This window comes from Pelophylax lessonae (genome assembly GCF_965119305.1).
Source record: "Pelophylax lessonae genome assembly, chromosome: 1".
NCBI classification, from domain to species: domain Eukaryota; kingdom Metazoa; phylum Chordata; class Amphibia; order Anura; family Ranidae; genus Pelophylax; species Pelophylax lessonae.
Genome location: NC_138768.1, coordinates 165,310,869 through 165,333,538, shown reverse-complemented (window position 1 = coordinate 165,333,538; position 22,670 = coordinate 165,310,869). Strand labels below are relative to the sequence as shown.

At 41.4% G+C, this 22,670-nt stretch overlaps 1 protein-coding gene across 1 annotated transcript in view; it reads right to left on the bottom strand.

Moving 5' to 3' along the window:
- LOC309544673 (uncharacterized protein) overlaps positions 1-22,670 on the bottom strand; it is a 185,804-nt gene that overhangs the window by 91,934 nt on the left and 71,200 nt on the right. Inside the window, exon 6 of the mRNA XM_082243585.1 lies at positions 22,315-22,429. Coding sequence (XP_082099711.1) covers positions 22,315-22,429 — 115 coding nt within the window. The remainder of the gene's footprint in view (positions 1-22,314; positions 22,430-22,670) is intronic.

Sequence of the window (22,670 nt, the reverse complement as noted above, 5' to 3'; positions counted from 1 at the left end):
CTTTCCATTGGTTAAAAACAAACGCTCAAGCCTGAATCAAGCACAAATATGCCCGAACAAACATCGGTTGGAGAAGAATACTATACTCCAGTATATGAATATGTTTTAACGCTGTGCTCAGGTAACTATGAAAAATAAAAACATGGAAGACTAGATCTGAAAAGTCAAGCTTAGCCAAAAAAAATTTGGTGGTACACTCCAATGCGTTAGCTTGGTACTACAATGTTTCAACGCCATATCTCAGCAAAAGAAAGCACAGATGATGCTTGTGCCACTGTCAATTGAATGTCTACACCTCTGCTTGCTTCTGTGTCTAGTCCTAAAAACCACTAACAGTTACCTGCTTTTTTTAGTTATGTTATGCCGCCATTATGACCAGATGCAAAATAAAGAAATGAAAGAGACAAGAATATGACCTCAATTATTTAAGTGGCTTAAAGTTACCTGTACAAAGAAAGTGGGTAGTAAAAATTGTATACTTATAGTGAGGAAGTGGCGATGGTCTAGTAAGTACTTATTCTATTACTTTTATAAAACATAAAACCCCAGTTTAGAAATAAATATCTGAAGCAGGGTGCAACCAGGGCATTTTGTTCACAGACCATTATGGGTATTTTTTTCAAGACCAATTTAGTATCTCATCTTTGGATTGTCTCTCGAATTATCGATACTCCATACAAAGTTAAATATATTAGATACATGCATGGGGAAAGGATGGATGGGGATTAGTGCTTCCTTTTACTTATTAGGCTGTGTGTCTTGAATGGAGCGGAACAGTAGGAGATCAAATTGTACTCTCTTTACAGCACAGAAGTATATTAATGCAGAAAATGTAAGTAGTAATAAGACTCTATAGTTCCCCCTGTTTGCTGCATGTGGTAATATTCAATATTTATAACCAGTATTTCATTTAGACCAAAGCAAAAGTATTTTTTAATATGAGGCCCTGAACATCTTTCCTATGTTTGATATAATGAAAGCAGCATTGCTCTGCAAGAACAACATGGCCAGACAGTAGGCACTGAAGACCCTGGAAGTTTAACTGGCCAACAATAATGCAATTCATTTCTGCACAATACGTGCAAGCCATATCTAAGATTTGGAGTAAAGTGTATGACTGCTTTATGTAACGCTACGCTCAACTGTTTATCTGCCCAAACATCTTGTAAGAGAATATCTAGGTAGAAATCAAACAATAAAAGGTTATAGAAAAAAAATAAACAAAAGATAAGTGAATGTGTTCCTTTGAGTGAAAAAAGTAAATAACATTGAAAGCCAAGTGATCCTGTGCTCAAACACAGATCTGTTAGCACTCTTTGGCTTGTTTCTAAATAGTATGTTTGCATATTGACTTCAAATACTGGAGAGTGATGCTTATGAAACTTTGAGAGGGGTTACTCATACCATCATGAGAGACTGCTAGTTTGGAAGGCTAGAAAATGATATATAACTGGGGAATGTCAGAAGAAGCAGAAAAAGCAGCTGCCGATCTCTTCAAAGCAATAACATCAGAATATCATAAAATATGTATCGTATGATTTGTTACTCCAATAATATAAAAATATTACAAACTAAATAGCTAACATGCAAATTAGAAATTATGGATAAATGTCGACTTCTTTAAGGAACAACTTTACTCTTGTTCTAAATTACTATTCCTTTGGTTTTCATAACTCCCTTCTTGAAACTCTTTTCTGTAGTTTGGGAATCGGACCCCTGTGTTTCAATTATTGCCTAGACCCAGAAAAAGCTACTGCTCGCCTTTTTTGCATTTTTCTTAAGATATTTTAACAAGCCTACTGTAAAGCCAAGAAAGCCAATCTACGAACATATCATTGATATCCAGCAAAATAATCTTACTAATGAAGCTGCAAATACACCAGTTTTCTCTCAAAACTAGATGTGGGATATACCTACATGGCTTGGGAATGAACTTTGCTCTACAAGCTCGAAAACTGTAACCATGTGGTCCATGAAACATAATGGATTTCATTCAACAATTCTAAATTAAGGAAACCATGCGCTTCTTTACGTCTTCAACCATGTGCTATAAAAGAGATAGTTGTTCCCTAAATAGTAGCTATGACCAATATAGAATTTTTTTGCATACACCATGATAAAGGAGCCATTGTATAATACATTTTACGATTTCTTCTATGTGATAATGCTTCAGGCTCCATCACTAAATATTCTGTGAATAATAAACTTGAACAGACCGATTATATTATTTTGATCCGTACGGTCACACTGTGACAGTATTGACTCCTGCAGGTCCTTTCTTTACCATTTGCAGTCCTGTTCAGAGTAAGCCAGGCAAAGGACATCTCTCTATTAAAGAGATAAAATGTTCTACATTCATGAACAAAACATTCACAGAGACCCCTGTGAAGAGACCTGGGAATTCCTGTGGGAGGATCTCACTGTCAGAAGCACAAAAGATACAAGAAGCAAGTGGGAGACTCAGCCAACCAGCCTCCACCCACAACTGATATATGCGACTGACCCCTAAAAATTGTACAAGTTGTATATAACCTTTCAAAAACCTACAAAATGTGGTATATCTTACAACCAGTATCATACTAGGCTAGGATTTCTGGCTATAAAATGCCAATTTTGTGTTTCGGTGTCAGCTCATAGCAATAAGGGATGGTTGATGGATTCAAGAGCATCGGTATGTTACATAATTATCTACTGGAATAAAACCGTCTTGTATGTAGCTGCTAAACCATTAACTTTTAAACTATATTTATAGTATGAGTAGGGAACCATCAAACAAGATATTTCCTGTTCTTCCACATCACGCCGTACTGTCCTGTTTCATGGCTGCTATTTATAATTTCTCAAAACCACAGCAAGTGAAAAGCAAGGAGCAGCCAGTTCTGACTATGCAAGACTGACATGGAAAATCTTTACACTATGAATCACTAACATATGGCAGTGAAAAAAAAAATAAGTCAAACAGCACAGTCAATAAAGAACACACTGTGAAATTAACTGGGTTTCTAACTCATGTAGAAAAGCGGAAACAAGTCAAATTTTATGGAGGTCTGAAGGCAGCCAATAAGTGCAGCTGTGGAAAACATCTATATTTGGATATTACATGACTATTTCACTGTATATATATATATATATATATATATATATATATATATATATATATATATTAAGTGCTGCAAAAAATGCTATGTCATTAAAATAATTTCTGGAAAGAATTATTTTGCCTTTAAAAGGCTATCTGTAATACAGTTAGACGGGCACCTTGCAGGGTCAGCCATATTGAGGAATGAACCAACTTTTCTATATATTCTGAAATATTGGTTTAGCACCAAAAATGGCACAATATTCACAGGCTTTTGATATCCTTTAAATATGTTGCAATCATGTGAACAGTTTTTAACTATACACATAATACAAACATGATGTTTCATTAATGAGATAGATAGATAGATAGATAGATAGATAGATAGATAGATAGATAGATAGATAGATAGATAGATAGATAGATAGATAGATAGATAATGCTAATTTGTCTATCCAGAAAAAGGAAAACGGCTTCATGTATGCTAATCAATCTATTCAGAAAAAGGAAACGGTTTTATAAACTGCCCAGCAGTAGTTATCTCTACATGAATGGATGGGCAGTGTGGGGGATGAGTAGATGATGACTACTGTGTGGAAATTTCAGCTCGAGCTATTAAACTCTAAATACCAAGCTTTTTACATCAGGCAGTTAGGCTCCATTCACATATTGGCGTCCCGGATCGCGGACAAAATCGCAGCCATTTTGTCCGTGATCCCAAATCACCGCAAATCACAGGACGCCCATGCGATTCCCCTCACTTTCAATGGCACCCCAAATGCACCACGATATTGCCATGATTTTCACCCATCGAATCGCTGTAAAATTGCGCAAACAGAATCGAGGGAGGCCTGTCGGCCAAAAGAAGTTCTTGTACTTCTGTGGGGCGACACGCCTTCCGCGTTTCTATTTGTGCAATTTAACTGCGATTCATCAAGCAAAAATCGTGGCAAAATCGTGCTGCATTTGGGGTGCCATATGGAAGGGACGGGAATCACACGGGTGTCCTGTGGTTTGCCGTGATTTGGGATCGCGGACAGAATCGCCACGATTCTGCCCGCGGTGCGGGAGGCTAATATGTGAATGGAGCCTTAGGAATCAGAGAAAATGTAAAAGAAAACAAAAACAAAACAAGAGCTTTATCTGCTAGCAAGATATACAGTGAAAATTAATCATATGCATTATTTCAAAGATACCTGACTAAATAAAGTATTATTTTTTGACACAGCAGTTTGACTTTATATGTTTTTGCAAACATATGTAACAAAGATTTCCAATTTTATTGTACTTTTTTTTTTTTTCTTTGAATGACACAGGAATTCCAAAACAGTCAAGTTGCTCACAGGAGGTTGGGATGCTGGCAATCAAATGTTAAACCGCAGATTTAAGCAGCATGCCTCAGTTTTGTGATTTAGGGGCCAATAAGACAGAAGGGTGGGACCTAGGTTCCTTAATGGACTTATGAAGGTCTTGTTTTATTTTATTGATCATTCATTGAGGAACACAGGAGTTCAGGAATTCTGAAATGGTCAGAATCAATCCTATATGAAGAACAGGTGAAGCAAAATAGAGGAAATGCCATGACCAAGAGGAGGTCACTGATGAACAACCTGATGCTCCACAACCAACAGGACATCAATTCGCACTCAGAGGAAGCTGCCACCTAAAAGAATAATAGGCCTCGAAGACTGGAGGAAGCCAACGAAGACTAGAGGACCATATAACCATTCAAAAAAAATAAATAAATAGGGGAAAGAAAAACACACAACTCAAAAACTCAAACAGTTGGAAATATTCCAAGAACTAATGTTGCCAATTAAAAGCTATTGTACTAGGCCAAGTCTCAGCAAAACACTCCTAAAGGAAAGTTAAATAGGCTATCATGGCCAAAGGGAATACGAGACAGTCAACAGCAGAAGGCCTATGTTTAGCTATTTTCTATTTACTTTTCCTTTATTTAATTTTCCATATAAAAAAGAGGTTAATAACTATTACATATAGCTTATAATTACACATTTACATATATAGACGGTCCCCGGGTTACAAACATCCGACTTACAAGCGACTCCTACTTACAAACGGAGGGAGACAACAGGAAGAGAAAAGAAATCTAGCCCTAGGAAGGGAATTCACTCTTGTAAGAGTTTTAATGGTAGTAAGATGTCTCCACTGGTGCTTTATCAAAATACAGTTGTCATAGGGACAGAAAGTGAGGTGAAATCTTCTGAACAGGGGCACAGACAGCAAAACAAATGGTAAAGGGGTGTTAACCCTTCCCTATGCTATCCAAAAAACTTAAAAATTATTTTTTTGGTTGGAGCTAAACTTAAAAAATGTACCTGTTTCGAGGGGACCGCCTGTAACCCTCTTGATTTCCCTCCCCTTCCCATCCCACCCTTTTCCCATACTTTGCCCTTTTATTCAATTCCTTCTTCTCTCTCCTCTTCCCTCGTATCCTGTTTCCTACATATCTCCGCATATTTCCTAATTTTCTTGAATTCTCCCCATCTTTCCCATACAGTGAAAAATTTTTCTGTCTGGTCTTCTCTACTGCTTCTCAGATATTCCATTTTGTGAATATATTCTATTCTTTTAAACCATTCCTTCAGCGTAGGACATTCAGGGTCTAGCCACTTTTTTGGTATAGCCCCTTTTGCTGTATTTATTAGATAAGGCAATACCGTGTTCTTATATTGTTTTATTGTACTTTTTGTGTTATGGAATAGGCAAGTCCACAGATCATCTGCTATGTCAATGTCCATAATTTCTTTTATATATTGCCTTATATTCTGCCAGTAATCTTGTATCTTTGGGCACTCCCACCAAATATGCACCATAGTGCCCTCCAAATTACAACCTCTCCAACACATTGAAGATTTCTCTGGCTCATGTTTTTTGTGTTTTAACAGGTGTTATTTACCACCTAGCTAAACATTTACAGTTCGTCTTTACTGTGTTTATATCTACTGCTGTGGTATGAATCGCTCTCAGTACGTTATTTGTTGCTCCTCCAAACGTGATCCCAACTCGCTTTCCCCTTTTTTTAAAATGGCGGTATTCTCGGCTCTAACATCTCTGCGAGTAGATTATTAATTTGTAAAACATATTGTTTAAAATTCATCTGGGAATTACACAGGGATTCAAATGGAGAAAATCCTTTTTCTGATCTAATGGGTTGAGGTAATGTTGGCGCAAAGTGTCTTGACTGAAAATACTGCCATTCATTCAATATCATAAATTCTTTTTTATACTTCAATTCTTGGTATGAACATTTCTTCCTTTTTTTCACTATATCCTTCAGCTGTGCATTTTTATCTATCTATCTATCTATCTATCTATCTATCTATCTATCTATCTATCTATCTATCTATCTATCTATCACTCTCCTAATTGTGCCCCATTCCCAGGAAAAAAATATTAGGCCCCATGAGTGAAATTAAAAGTGAGTTATATTCCCATTTTTTTGTTTAAAAATTGAACCCCAAACCCTAAATACATTCTTAGTCAGTTCGTGCGTGTCTACATCTATTACTCTATATTTTTGTGGTACCCAAATATTACTACTTAACTGTGTGTTACTCAGTGTATTTTCTATTTTTACCACTTCTTATTTTTGTCCACTCCACCAGTCGTGATAATACCACTGCATTGTAGTACCTTTTAACCACTTACCGCAAAGTGACGTATGGGTACGTCGGCTGACTTTGCGGGGTTATACCGGGATGATGCCTCTAGCTAGAGGCATCACCCGGTACCGTTGTTTAGAGCCGGCGGTCGGCGTTCCGGAGGTAACGACTGATGGGGCTCGGAAGCCGCTCGATCGTTACCCTGGCGAGCGGGAGGGGACGCCCCCCCCTCCCGCCGCCTTCCACGGCTTTGCCCAGATCTCCCGTCTCACCGGGAGACCCGAGCACCCAGCCGGCACGTCCGCCGGCTTGACAGAGTCCCGATATAAGCCATCGGGTCTCCGATGACGTAACCCAGAGGCGGCGTCCATAACGTCACGTCCGGGTTACTCTGCTGCTAAAGGCGGCAGATTAGAAAAACGAGTGTATTCAAAAATGCAGTTTTTGGCGTTTTGAATACATGGAAGTGTAGTGGAGGGGTCTAGGGCCTTCTAGACCCTCGATCCCTCCATAAAGAGTACCTGTCACTGCATATTGCTGTCACAAGGGATGTTTACAAATGATCAGATTTTTTATTTTTTTTTTTTAAAACCTGTGATTAAGTAAAAAAATAAAAATAAAATAAATAGGAAAAAAATATATATATATTTTAGCCGCCCTCGCGCACGAAAGAAAACGTATATGGAAGTCGAGCCGCGAATGAAATCACTGTTCAAACCACACATGTGAGGTATCGCCGTGATCGCCAGAGCGTGAGCAATAATTAAAAAAAAAAAAAGCTACACTCCAAATCTAAACTGGTAACCGTTAAAAAAAATGTAAATCGTCGCCTATTGAGATTTTTATTGACCGTAGTTTGTCACCATTCCACGGGTGTGCACAATTTTAAACCATAACATGTTGGGTATCTATTTACTCGGCGTGACATCATCTTTCACAATATACAAAAAAATGGGCTAACTTTACTGCTTAGTTTTTTTAAATGCAGTGAAATGTGATTTTTTTGTAATTTTTCCAAAAAATAAACTTCCTAGTTAGTTAAATGTAGGATGATAAACAACTACCACATAAAGGGGATCAGGATATGCGGTAACTCAAACTAGACTGCAAGAACAACAGGATCAGAATGAGAAGAGGAGACTCGTTCTTGGGCTGTGATAGATCATAATTTAAAGCTACCTAATCAGATACCCCTTATATGATTCTTAGATTATTATAACTTGCCTCTGAAGAGAGTAGCATCTCCCACCAAGAAGTGAGGGGTGGGAATCCTAGTTCTACTACTACTGTTAAATTGTCCTTTTATTCTGAATACCTTTTTTTTCAGGTACTAAAACATTGTCAGTTGATATTTGGATGTAAAACTAAATCTTTGCTAATCCTGATACAGATTTAACTTGTCAAAGCATTCCTAAGAACAACATGGTTTACAAATGAAATCTGAGAGACCTGATACACATTTTTCCTAAAACATTTGTATTACTAAAGTGACTCTGACGATCAGAGCAGCAGGTGGCAGGACAGAAGAGTATAACATTTCCTTTTTAGCAGGTTTTCCTGTTTTTTTAATTTTTTTTTGTTACTCTGCAACAGAGTCCCACTAAAGCCCAATTTCAGGCTCTGTGCAGCAGCTCTGATGGGATGACGTCAGCACTGCTCTCTGCGCCAGTGCACTGTATGCACTGCACTCACAGTATGTGATCAATCATATAGGTTGAGAAACACCAGGGATCATTCAACCTGGAAGTCTGAGGACATTCTGTAGCAAAGAAGAGGTGCTGTGGGGGGCAACTCAGGATTAAAGTTGAGTATTGCAGCATTAGCTGCTCTTTTTAATGCATTAAATAAAAGCAATAACATTTTCACTTGGAACTGTGTTTTAGGGATACCATAAAGATCCAAGTATCTACAAATTATTCAAATCTCACACACTTTGGGATGTTACAGGAGATATTCTAACTTTACACATTCCAAAAGCTCTGTGCTCACACAAAACAAAAATGGGATTTTTGACTTACCATAAAATCCATTTCTCTGATGTTCGATGACGGACACAGCTCCTTCTCTTCTTGACCATGGGGTTATATTGTTCCCTACAGGAGTAGGATACTAGACCGGAAAAGACTTGACTATGCCTATGGGGCAGTCCCAGGGGGTATACCCCTACTCTCAGCTATAGGCACTCAGTTTTGTTACAAGCAGTGTCAGAAGAAAGCCAACTCCACAGAGGGGTGGGGGCTGTGTCCATCAATGAACATCAGAAAAATGGATTTTACGGTAAGTCAAAAATACCATTCTCTTTCGTTCATTGATGGACACAACTCCTTCTCTTCTTGACCATTGGGACGTCCCAAAGCAGCATCAAACATGAGGGGTGGGAACAGCAAGAAAAAATTCCCATGGCTAAACCACAGCCGCACAGGTAACATGGAGCTCAACCATAAACAACCGGAGCTCACCTGAAAAAAACAATATACCCTCAAAGAGGACCAGGTCCTCTAAATAGCAGCCTGCAAAACCTTGCGGCCAAAAGAGGCATCCACAGATGCCAACGCATCTACCTTATAAAACTTTGTGAAAGTGTGCACAGACGACCAGGTGGCCGCCATGCAAACCTGCAGCACTGACGCCTGATGGCAGAAGGCACTAAGCGCCCAAGTAGAGTGCACCTAAACAGGGAAAGGAGTAACCTAACCTCTAATGGAATAGGCCTGATCACCGTCTGTCTGACCCATCTGGAAATGGTCGCAGCAGAAGCGGCCAACCCTTTCCGAGGTCCATCCGTGAGTACAAATAGCTACGAGTCTTTTAGGAAGTCAGACTCACTGACAGATACACCCTGATTGCCCAAACCACATCCTGGGAATGCAAGGCAATTTCCTTCGGATGTTTAGGTCTGGGACATAGGAAAGGCAGCACAATATCTTCATTCAAATGGAAATCAGAGATGACCTTTGGAAGGAACGACGGACAGGGATGAAGAAACACCTTATCACTGTGAACCACCAGGAAGGTGATCGACAAGACAATACCACCAGCTCTGACACCCTGCGTGCAGCAGTAATAGCCACCAAAAGGGCCACCTTCTGAGACAATGTAAGCAGGGGAATCTCCGGAATATTTTTGAAGGGAGGTTTCTGGAGAACTGTCAACCAAACTAAGTTCCCACAGCGGCAATGGAGACCGCACTGGAGGAGCCAAGTGTGGAACTCCCTGGATAAAGGTACGCACCAAGGAATGTGTGGCCAATGGATGTTGATGGTACCCAAGGCAAGGTGCTGATCAACCCCTCTTTGGAGGAAAAGGGGGAACCCCCTTAAATGTACGTCTTGCAAGTACGATGGTAGATCTTCCTAGAGGTAGATTTCCTAGCATTTAACAGCGTAGGAATCACCGATTCAGACAAACCTCTCTCCTTCAGCACCAGGCATTCGACAGCCAAGTCGCTAAAGCCAGCATCTGTAAAGCAGGATGGAAGATTGGCCCTTGGGACAGCAGACTTTCCCTGAAAAGAAGTCTCCAAGGAACATCGGCAACCAGCTGTACCAGATCAGCGTACCAAGACCAGCGAGGCCAGTCTGGAGCCACTAGAATGCATCTGTGGCGTCTGCCAGAGAATCCAGAGATTGTGCAACAAACCTCTGTACCTTCCTTGAAATGTGTACAGAAGAAAGAGTTGGAACTAATCCGCCTGCCCACCTTAGAATGCCGGCTACTTCCCGAGCTGCCAGGACACTTCTTGTGCTCCCTTGGTGATTGACATAGACCGCAGAAGTGGCATTGTCCGATTAAATCCGTAACTGGACACCCCTGAAGACGAATTGTCCAATGATCCAGACAAAGTCTGTTCACTCGGAGTTCCAGTACATTAAATCGGCAGTCTGGGCACCTCCCCACCCGGACAGGCTGGCATCTGTGGTAAAAACCATCCAGTACAGGGAGGAGAAAGGATTTTCCCTGTTGAAGCGCCAGAGAACAAAGCCACCGTGGATTCTTGTAACATTTCACCAGAGATTTTTTTCCAGAGATCTCGTGTGAAACTGTGCAAATGGAATCGCCTCGAAGGTAGACGCCATCAGGCCCAGCACCGCATGCAAGCCCGGAAGAAAGACTGTCTGCTGGACAACAGAAGCTGAATTGCCTCCTGCAAAGCCTGGATTTTTCCAGAGGAATAGACACTCTGGCTGAGGCCGAGTCCAGAGTCAGACCTGGATAGTCTAGTTTAGTAGAGGGAACCAGAGCAGGCTTCTGAAGGTTCAGAATCCATCCGAAACTTCTCAGAGTAATCTCCAAGTTGTCCATAAGAGCAGTCAGAGGCTACGCTCACAGAAGAAGTTCATCCAGTTACCTCTGTATCGCGATCCCCTGCTGACTCAACAATCCAATCACAAGGGCCAAAACTTTTGTGAAGACCCGAGGAGTGAAGACGAGACCAAAGGGTAACGCCACAAACTGATAATGCTCCTCGCCCCTGGCAAAGCGGAGGAAGCGCTGGTGACCGGCACATATAGGAATGTGAAAGTAGGCATCCTTGATGTCGTTAGTAGCTAAAAAATCCCCCTGATAAGGGAAGCCACTACCCTGCGAATGGACTCCATTTGGAACATCTGTACCCATACAAAAATTTAGAGCCTTGAGGTTCAGAATTGGACGTACCTTGCCTTCCTTCCTGGGGACTGTAAAGAGGTCTGAGTAAAACCCCTGAAAACCTTCCAAAGTTGGAACCGGAACAATCACCCCTTGAAGTAACAAGGCTTGCACTGCCCCAAAGAGACCCCGTAAGCGATCTGGGGACAAGTGCAGGTTAAAAGGGAAGAACCTTTCCGAAGGATAAGCCCGAAACCTGATCTTGTAGTTAGAGTGAATGAGTTTGTGAACCCACTTGTCTTGTACCAGGGAGGGCAACGGATCCAGAACCAGCAAAAACATCCCCCCACCCCAAATATGGATGAAGGCAAAGGAAGCCTTGTCCACAGGTCTGGAAAAGCCTGCTCGTGGCTTGCCAGACCAGGTTCTCTTGGAACCTCTTGGAGAGGTTTGATCCCTTGTCTTGAGACCCTGAGGGATGAAAAGGCCTCTTATGAGCTGAGAAGAATGGCCCACGTCTACGACAGGGCTCCTTGCCTTTGGAAGCCTGCGGTAGAAGAGTACTCTTCCCCCTTGTAAGACCCTTAATGATGCCATCCAAGGAAGCTCCAAACAGGCAATCCCCTACAATGGTGAGATCAAATAAGGCCTTCTAGAAGTCTGGTCTGCAGACCAGCAGTTCAGCCAGATAATACACCGAAGGACCACTGCCAGACAGCCTAGAATCAAAGGAGCTGCATCCAAAGAGGCCTCACAGATAAGCTGTAGCCCCTGATCCGCCAGCTCTGCAAATGCAGGGGGAAGTTGTTTCCCCTCCAGGTCCTGGCGTAAAAGTTTAGCCCACTCGGTCAGATTTTGCGACACCAGGGCAATAGTAAATACCGGCCTAAGTGCCGAACCAGCCACAGTGAACATATGGCGGTCCAAAACTACTGCCCTCCTATCAGCCGGATCTTTAAAGGCCGGGAACTCCTCAACCGGAATTAAGGTAGTTTTATTTAACCTGGAAAACGGCGAGTCCACTACAGGTGGCATCGTCCACTTTTTAAGCAGGGAATCCCCATAAGGATACTGCATAGCAAAATACTTAAGGACCACAAGAGTGCGTTTTGGACAACCCCACTGTTTTGTGACAATGTTGTCAAAGTAGGCGGAAAAAGGGGAACACCCTCGTCGCTTTTGGAAGGCCTGTGGGTGCCAAAAGGGACCAGCGCCTCTGACGCAGCAACAGTCGCCCTCCGAGCCCCTCTTTACAGGCCCGCATAATAGGAAATAGTCCCCTAAAACGGGGGCCGCTCGCTGTGACACGGATGTGCAGGCAGGGTACCCTGATGGTCCCTCAGTGCTAAAAAGGGGCAAGAGCACTACACAAAAATGGAAGGATGGCCTCACTGGGGCCGCCCTACATAGCTTCCCACCAGTAGGCCACAAAGCCGCAGCCTAAATTCAGGGCGGGATCTGGCCGCGGACCCATGAATGCTAGACTATTCGCTCCCCCAGCCCAACAACTGCAGCACGGAGTTCATAGGACATCCCTGCCCTAGTCACCAACCTCCTGGGTGGCGAGAAACTCTGCTCAACTCCCTTTGCGCACCAGGAAAAACCCAGTCAGCAGCAACTCCAACAAGCCCACCCTAAGAGCCTGTGGCAAAAGGCAGCTCATAACCTCACCCAGGGATGGGGGGGGGGGGGATGCTGGAATTCTTTTGTTTTCTGTCCTTTACACCCATTGCAATTATCTTGCTCAGGATGGTGTCTTAATACATGAAAGTCTGCTAGGCTGTCTCTATTCGAAAATCAAGCACTGATGATTTGCAACTGTGTGCTCAATTAACGATGATCGAGGATGGGCTTAGGAAGTTTTGGCCATTATTTAAGCAGTATCTTTTCATGTATGTGCATGGTTACGACTAAGCGGACGTTTATCCGTGAAACGAGTCAACTGCTATGCTTTAATCCCTTGTCTCTGACTGTATTATGGACTGTATCTTGGATTGATTTTATCTTTTGGATTCAAATAAACGGATTTTATATTTTGCACCTTCAAGCTGGAGTGCAGCTGTTTTTCTTCTCATACAACACAGTTGTCTGGACTTCAGATCCTAGCGGCACCTTGCCTTGATGGTCGGGATTGTTTTCTCACCTGAGCGGTTCCCCTGCCTCTTTCGCTGATTTTTGGCTGGAAGACCCACAGTGACCACCACAATTTTAGAAGGGCTGGGGGGACGGAGGGGAACTCGAGGGTCCCACCGCTCCAGGGAGGGGCCCACGTCCACCCCAAAACCCTCCAGGTTAAGAGGGGGGGGCAGCTACTTACCATACCAGGAACAGGGTGGGCACCGCTCCTGACAGGCCACAGCTCCATCGGAATGGGGGTGGCTGTCGGCAAGGAGGAACGCAGTGACTCAGGCTGAGGCCAGGTTGTATGCTAGGTTGTGAGACATTTAACTCGCAGGCCAGTCCCCGTCCAGTGGGGCTTTGTTGCGGCCAACTAGCATGGAGCTGAGGCCTGCGTACGCTCGCTGGCCAGACTGGGGGGACCCTCTAAATCTAGATTATCCAGTTCATTGCCCAGTCCAGGAGTTGATAATAGATTATCAAAGGGAACAAAAAAACAAAGATAGGAATAAAATTCCATTTAAAAGGAAAAGAATTGCTAGGACCAAAGATCCCAGCAAGGAACTAGGTCCTTACTCCTAACTAGGCAGAAGAAAACTGAATGCCTACAGCTGAGAGTGGGAGTATACCCCCTGGGACTGCCCCATAGGCATAGTCAAGTTTTTTCATCCCTAGTGTCCTACTCCTGTAGGGGCAGTATAACCCAATGGTCAAAAAGAGAAGGAGCTGTGTCCGTCAATGAACGAAAGAGAAATAAAGAATAGTTTAACTGCTCTAACCTATTTAGTACAAAACTGTAACCACTGAAAAATGTATAATACACTTCTATCATAGAACACACTTGATGTGACTAACAACTCGCAAGGGAACCATTCAATTCATTGTATCATTTGTTGCAAGGCTGTGAGCAATAGAAGTCCTCTTCATTGCCTCTGCCTCATCTGCACATGCAAATGTAGGTCAAATGTATTACTCACTGTTTCAGTTATGGGTTCACACCATCTTCTTGATGGCACAAATGATTCAAAGGTATTAAACAGCACAGCTTGAACACGCACTAAACACTACCCTATGGCGGATTCCCATGTACAGATGCATAGTAATACACAATACACAACTCCAAACACAAGAAGCAAAGGTGCAGAGTGCAGTAATCCATAAGATTTCACTCTACTGACGAAAAAATGATTTTAGACTCGTAAATTGTTAATTGTTTCCTCCACATGCGACTGCCTGAATGGCACTTACATCTCTCTGTGGTAACATTCTGGGTAAGACAGATAAACTAAATGGCTGTGCAGCCAGAAGCAGCAAATCATTGCCTCTGCCTGCCCTCCACTGCAGCTTAAAGCATTTGTTTCCCCAACACTTCATATTCCTAAAATGTACCTGTTGTTCCATGTACTTGTATGAGAGAGTATCCTATTCTCTTTGTATTGCTTCCTTTGTGTAAAATCCCTGGTGTTCCTGCCAATCCCTCTGCTTTCCTATTAAAAACTGGCCACACAGCCTGCTCTCCTCCAATGACAACTTGTCCTGACAACCCCCCTTCCCCTTTGCACAGCCATTCATTGGGAAGCTCAGTGTGCTGCTGTTTCTCCCCCCCCCCCCCCCCCAGCTCTTATGCAACTGAGAACAGAAGATATGTGATCACTTATAAAAAAGGGAATAAAGGTACTGATAATGTATTTTTTATATCTATATAAAAATGTTTTGCCTTTCATTTCCATTTTAAACTAAATTCGTTTTTTTTACAAGGTGATTGTTTATAATCACTTATGCATTAGCAAAGCAGTAATGAGTCAAACCCAGAGGAAGCCCAGTTTAGGGGACAGGTTAGTATTTGGAAGGATCTTATTTCTTTTTGATGGCTCAAAAGCCCAGTGGAATGGTGGATCAAAAGCCTCGTACACGCGATCAGATTATCGGACGATCTTTCGTCCGTTTTTTTTGTTGCATGCTAGTCTCATATCCAAAGTCAAGAGGTTACTTTCATACGAAAATTCCCGTATGACAGAATTCAACTTCAGAAGTGATGTAATGTGTTGAATTGTTTTGCATGTGTTCTTTCATTTCTGAACATGCCTAGTCTTGCTCTTATGATTTTTTTTGGACGAAAACTGTACTAATTAAATGAAAATCGGACGTTGTGTTGACGTACGATAAACATTTTATATCCTGCACATCCAGATTTTGTCGTCTGAAAATTCTTAATCCGCTGTCGAAAGCACTATACTAACAATCCGAAAATTGGCAGATCGTTTGTCGCACTAAATTTTACTCACGATTTTCGTATCGTGTGTACGGGCCTTAAATGATTACTTTAAAAGGTAAGTATGCATTTTTGTAAAATTCCATGGAGATTTCTGCTATAACGGACAATGGGATGCTCTACATTAAAACTGATCAAATGCAATTTTTGTTAGAATTAATCGGTCAGATTAGTCAAATTTACCAGTATCTATCTGCATGTAGGCATTTATATTAGTTGGTGACTTTTAGATTTTGCAGTTTTAACAGACCAAATCTATGAAATATCTGACTGGTATGTGGCCAGCTATATGTTCCCCCCTGAACAATGATATTGAAATTTGAAGAATAGTTTTTGCATGGCATGTAAAATGATCATTCATTGTTTTTGTTAGGTACATGTGTGAAATCTCTCAAAGATTTTCAACAAATCACTGGTGAAATAGACAAATTGTTTTTGTTTCCAACTCTATGCTCCATGTCCCTAAAATATCTTACTTGAGTATAATCAGAGAAATGTTTTCACCCAGCCCATGGTGCCTCCAAATATTGTTCTACAGATTTCGGAACGAAAGGGGGATGGCCACACTATTTGGAAACAGAATATGTCACTGTTGCAGCAGGTTGATAGAATGAGCATTTTTAGGGTAAAAGCGCTCATATGGGATCCTCAACAGTGTAAAGCATTTCTGAACCCAAAATTAAAAGTGTACAATATAGCAGCTTACCAGTCCCTTTTCAGGCTGTTGTTTTATACTTTTCCCCTGGCCATTCTGTGAATAACACATTTCATGTGCCCTTGTGGCTACACTCATTTTCTCACTGTCTCAATAGAAGGAGTCATGGCTGTCACACAAACATGTCTGCCTTTGTTCATCTCAATTACCTGGTGGATTGATAGTAGGATGGTTGTGCTTTCTTTTCAGCTCACAGGAAGTCACAAATAAACTGCATTTCTGACAAGACCAGCAGGTATTTTCTGTATTTCATGAAAATGTCCTTAGCTTGAAAAATTAAACTAATGCAGCCACTACATGCAAGGACTGGTAAGCTGCAGCACGTTACAATTCTTTTTCGGGTTTTATGTATGTTTTAACCACTTAAGCCCCGGAAAATTTTACCCCCTTCCTGACCAGGGCCTATTTTGCGATTCGGCACTGCGTGACTTTAACGGACAATTGCGCGGTCGTGCAACGCTGTACCTAAACGAATTTGACGTCCTTATTTTCCCACAAACGGAGCTTTCTTTTGGTGGTATTTGATCACCTGTGCGATTTTTTGATCATGCGCTATAAACAAAAAAAGAGCGTCAATTTTGCAAAAATAACAATATTTTTCACATTTTTTTATATGAAATTCCCCCAAAAAAATGTAAAAATCAAAATTTTTTAACATTTTAGGCCAATTTGTTTTATGCTACATATGTTTGGTAAAAAAAAAAAACAAAAAACGCAAAAAGCGCAAAATTTATTGCGTTTACTAAGGGAAAGAGTTTTGTCATTTTTATTGTTTTTTTTTTTTTAACAAGTAATGGCGGTGATCTGCGATTTTTTTGCGGGATTGCGACATTGCGGCGGACAGATCGTACCCTTGACTGACATTTTTGACACTTTTGGGGTTACCAGTGACATTACTACAGTAATCAGTGCTATACATATGCACTGTTACTTTAAAAATGGCACTGGCAGTGAAGGGGTTAACCTTTTTTTAGAGGGAGGGGTTAAGTGTGTCCCTAGGGGAGTGTTTCTTACTGTGATTGGATGTGGCTACGGGTGTAAGAACAGAGATCAACGGTCCTACATAGCAGAACCGTATGATCTCCATTCTTACACAGGCGGCTGTGTTTACATTAGCCGCCTGCCTTTCTCCCGCTGTAACGGACAATCGCGAGTGCCGATGTCCGCCGGGCACACGCGCCGGGGGGGTCCGTGAGCAAGCGGGAGCGCGCCTCCGGCAGCGCGCGCTCGCTCCCTAGAGCCTCACAGGCTAGCGACGTAGACCTACGTCGCTTTGCCTGTGAGGGGCTGACTGCCGAAGTAAATCATCATAGGCAGTCGGCAAGTGGTTAAAGAATCCAATGAGTGACTTAAAGTGGTTCTAAAGCCTTAGGGATTTTTACCCTAAAGTGGATGTAAACCCTCACATATACCCAGTGAAGTGAACAGTCTCCGATGATACACAGAGATGAGAAATCTCCCTGCATACGTTTTACATGTATATCAGCTGTCTTCAATTTTATATATTCTTTAGAAAGTGTACATCCTGTTAGAATTTTTTCTGTTTCAGTAGTGGGAGGGGAGTCCATGCATACAGTGTGTGTGTGAGCCGATTGGAGGAACAGCACCCACCCTTCCTTATAACATAGGCAGAGGAAGGAAGAAACATGCAAAGCTGTGATGTGAATAGACCAGGTATCTGCTTATCTGTCTCTAAGTCCCTTCCCCTACACAAATTTTCAGCTGCTTTTATCTCCTGTGTCGGAGAGCTTGTCAGAAGATATCATGCTGATAATAGAGTAACAAAGCAACAGAAAGACATGGGACTTAGGGCTTTGGAGAGAGATAAGTAAACACTACAGATATATGTGCCCAGGCCAGATTTCATGAATAGGGTTTACATCCATTTTAATGTATTCTATGCATGAAGGTAAAAAAAAACCCCTTGTGCTGCATGTTAACCCCTCTCCCCTTAACCTTACCTAAGCCCGATTTCGATCCAGTGATGTGCACTAGAGCAGAGGCTCCCTTTACTCTCTTCCTCCTCACTGGACATTGGCTCCTGCTGCTAAAAATCAGTTTCTGTGATGAGGGAGAAGGGGGCAGGGCTGAACTGCATTGCCTGTGCCAATAGAGTGGCTCAGGAGCGAGGCCATGCAAGTGCCCCCATGCCATCGGAAGCAGCTTCCTATGGGGGACTCGCTGAAGAGGAGGAGCCAGGAGCACTGGCGGGGAACCCCAGATATAGAGGATAGAGGCTGCGCTGTGCAAAATCATTGCACAGAGCAAATAAGGATAAAATTTTTGATATTTTAATAGAAAAAAAACAGAAGTGTGTTACTTAACACCTTCAAGATTAACGTAAGACTGAGATATCAGTTTGGTTAGATGTGAGCTTTTACAGCTTTTAGTCCTTTACAATAACTAACACAAGGATTTTGTATTAAATGAAAGCACTACAAGTCTCAGGAAACCTCACAAGCCAGGCTGAAAGAATAAGGCTTTTTCATAATCAGCTAAGGCAAGGACAAAGGATGTGACTGTATTATTCTTACAGTTAGGATGGTGATGGGGGACTCAAGAATTTCATGTCAAATACTGGAGAATATTTAATTAGAACTGGTAGCCAATTTCATTTCACGGATATAAAAAATGACTTTATAATAACTTTGTTCAAGGTGAACAGCTCTTTTAAGTTGGTTGAGAATTTCTATGATGGGATTCAGCTTAATTTTAAGCAGGCATACATAAAAAAATTCTCAGTGGGTTTTCTGTGAGAGAAGAAAATATTGCTTCAGTTAATTTTAATAGACACTTGGATTATCTTGCTAGCCATTCCCCACACAAAAAGGCCCAGGGAAGGAAACAAGCCATATTAAGTGCCCCTGCAGCTACCTTGGCCAAGGAAGCCTCTGATTAACATCCGTAATTCAATTATGAAGATTTTTTCTCTCTCCTTTTCTGCACAAAATAGATAATTACATGAAAAGGAATGAGCATGATTTTCTAGATAAAGTATTTGTAGTGCCTCAAAGGCTTTGATTTCTAAAGTCAAATTTATACCTTGCAAAAACAGACTGTTATTTTGTAAAATACATAAGTCTATCTTCCGTAAGCAGTTTATTGTTTTATGATTTCAACAAAGAACTTCGCTGGTATGTTACAGCGCTGAACATCTCCACTTCCAAAGTTACACAGAGCCATCTAGTGTTTGACAGGGCAAGCTGCATGTTAAAACCCTTCTTTGTTCATAGACTACAGTTCTTTAAAGAAAATAAATTCCAGCCACTTCAATCCTAATCAACAAGATCAACCCTTCAAACTAGCAATTATTTATTTTTATATAAACTAATGACTTCACTAAGAAATGCATGCAATCACTGTAAAAGAAATAAGCCTGAGGGTGTTACATGCAGGACAAGATTGTCCAATATTATTATGGTAAGAGCACAAAGATTTCCCCATATATAGAAATGATTAACGTCACATTAGCCGACCTTAAAAGCCAGGTAGCGTGGTGGCAATGTCACAATAGAGCGATCTGGTTATACAGTTAACCTGAATAGGGAAAGTTCTTATCAGCTAAATAAGGAAGGTCCAAACAAGGTTGTACTCATTACCTTATAGGAAATTATATTTAAACATCAGGGTCTCTTAAACCCAATCAGGCCATAACCCATACTGGAATAATTGTAGAGAATTCAAAAATATGTGACACGGCCTTGCCAAACCACCTAACTTATAACCTACAGGTGACCAAGCCGGATAACAAACCAGTCTGTCAGCTTGAGACTGGTTCGAGGCATTTTCATATTGATCCGCTATAAAAACGCATATGCGTTTTTGCCACGATTTTACGGTGCTGTTTTTAAAGGACATGACACAAAAATCGCACCAAAAACGCATCGCATGTGCATTTTTGTTACGGTTTTACCGCAATTTCCATTGCTTTCAATGGGAAGTAGCATTCTTGGTGCATTTTTTTTAGCTACAAAAAACATGTTCAAAAGATGCTTGCTTTTTTGACTGCAATGGAAGTGTTCCGCCCCAGTATGAACACATTCATTGATTTTAAAGGGAAGCATTGTTCTTGAGCTTTTTTTAATGCAAAAGCACTTGAAAAACTCCTCAGTGTGAAAGGGACCTAAAATTAGCTACTCAGCAAAATCACCTCGATTTTAATCAAACATTTTATATCCACAGGTTACCCCCCCCCTTTTCCTTCCCCTCCCCCTTTTCTTCCCTCCTTTTCCCAACCCCCCCCCCCCCCCCCCCGCTTTTCTCTTTTTTGTACTGTATTTTTTCTATTGATCTCTATAATGCACAATTTGCTCCGTATATACTATCTGTACTCTATTATTGCATTTCAGAACGTTTCTACAGTAATCCTTCCAAAGAAGCGGATTACAACTGCAAAATATGTAGAGGAGCTTGCGCCCAGTGTGGATTCACTACATCCCTTTTGAGTGCACTAGTATTAGTTGGCTATTGTTAGACTCAGCTTCATATTTCTAGATATTTTTTGTCTTGTGAACAAACTGTTGATCACATGTTTTCAAATATATTTTTTTGTATCTAATAAAATCTACCAATTTTTTAACCTTTTGAAATGTCTTTTGAACGCAAGGTACCAATAAAGTCCAAATTTTTTGTGATCTCTTTTCCCTCTTCCCTGGAGACTGTTTTAGGGAAACAGCCTCCATTCCCAATCTTTTACCTTCCCTGATCGAGCCAAATCATCCTTTATTTGTGTCTCATATGGTCCACCCTCCCAGACACTGCAGCTCACAGTGGGGGGGGGGGGGGGTGTTTTCAGCAACAGAGACAGTGCTGTCGATCCAGAAGTGAGTGAGCAGGACTTGGTGTGACCAGATGTTGATCGACAAGCTACATGTAAATAAGTAGTGGCATTGCTGATAGCCACACCCCATGCAAATTTTTTTTCATCCCAATGTAGTGGGCAAATCTACTCTGAATTTTTATGAATACTGCAGCATAAAAGGAAGCTTAATTAGTTGGACTTCACTGGCAAGGTCAACAGGTATTTAGGGAACTTCCCAGAGGGACCAAAAGAAAACTGTAAGACCGGGTTCACACCCGTGTGCTGCAGTTTGGGTGCATCGCGATCGTACCTGAACTTTACATGCGATTTTATGTGCGCTCCTACTGACTTCTATTAGACTTGTGCATTTTCTGAAAGCGCAAAGATGCAGCATGTAGAACTTTGATGAAAATGCATGTTCAAATAGATGTCAATAGAAGTGCACCAAAAACTGCATGTAAAACGTGCATAAATCGAGATGCACCCATACCGCAGCAGACAGATATGAACCTAGGCTTAGTGCAGATGTACTTGTAATTAAATGCTACAGCACTTATCAATTAATGTCAATCGGTTGTTCTACTTGTAAACCCTCACATATACCCACTGAAGTGATTAGCCTCAGATGATACACAGAGATGAAACAAATCCTCCTACAAGTTTCACTTGTTTAACTGCAGTCTTCCCCTCTCACACTCTTTCAAAAGTGCAGATAGTAATACAATTCTTTCTTCATCTGCCAGCAACAGAGAAGAGGATGCAATTACACTGTGTGAGAGCTGATTGGAGGAAAGAGTCACACCCCCTTCCACATAGGCAGAGGAACGAAGGAACACACAGAGGTGTATTCTGAATAGACAAGCTGTGTGCTTATCTCCCTCTCCGACACAAATTTTAGCTCATGTTATCTCATGTGTCTGAGAACTTGTCAGAAGTGAATCATGCTGATAACAAAGAAAGAAGAACCAGGGAGAAATTACACTTTGGAGAGAGACAAGTAAACACTACAGATCTACAGTATGTGCTTAGTTCAAATTTCATGGATGGGGTTTACAACCACTTTAAGGATGAACACATGACAACAGAAAAACAACAAAGATTGTCAGATTTTCTTACCTGATGACTGTGACGTAGTTTGTCCTGCATAGAGTGGCATATTTCAATCAGTCGTATTAATTCTACTCTAGTGATTGGAACTTCTGGCAAACCATTTTCACTGGCAAGTAAAAACCTTTGCAAATAAAAACATGCTATTAATTGTGAGACCAAATATCTCCGCGCTAAACCAAACCAAAAAATAATAGAAAGAAACGTAAGTTGCTGCTACTCACTGTTGTGCGTTCCCTTGCCAAAATAAAAGTTACTATATCCCAAAGTGCAGCGCAACAATAACGTCATAAAAGAGAAAACTGCAGCAATTATTGAAAATGCCATAAAGATAAATATTATAAAAACGTGACCAAATGAAATGT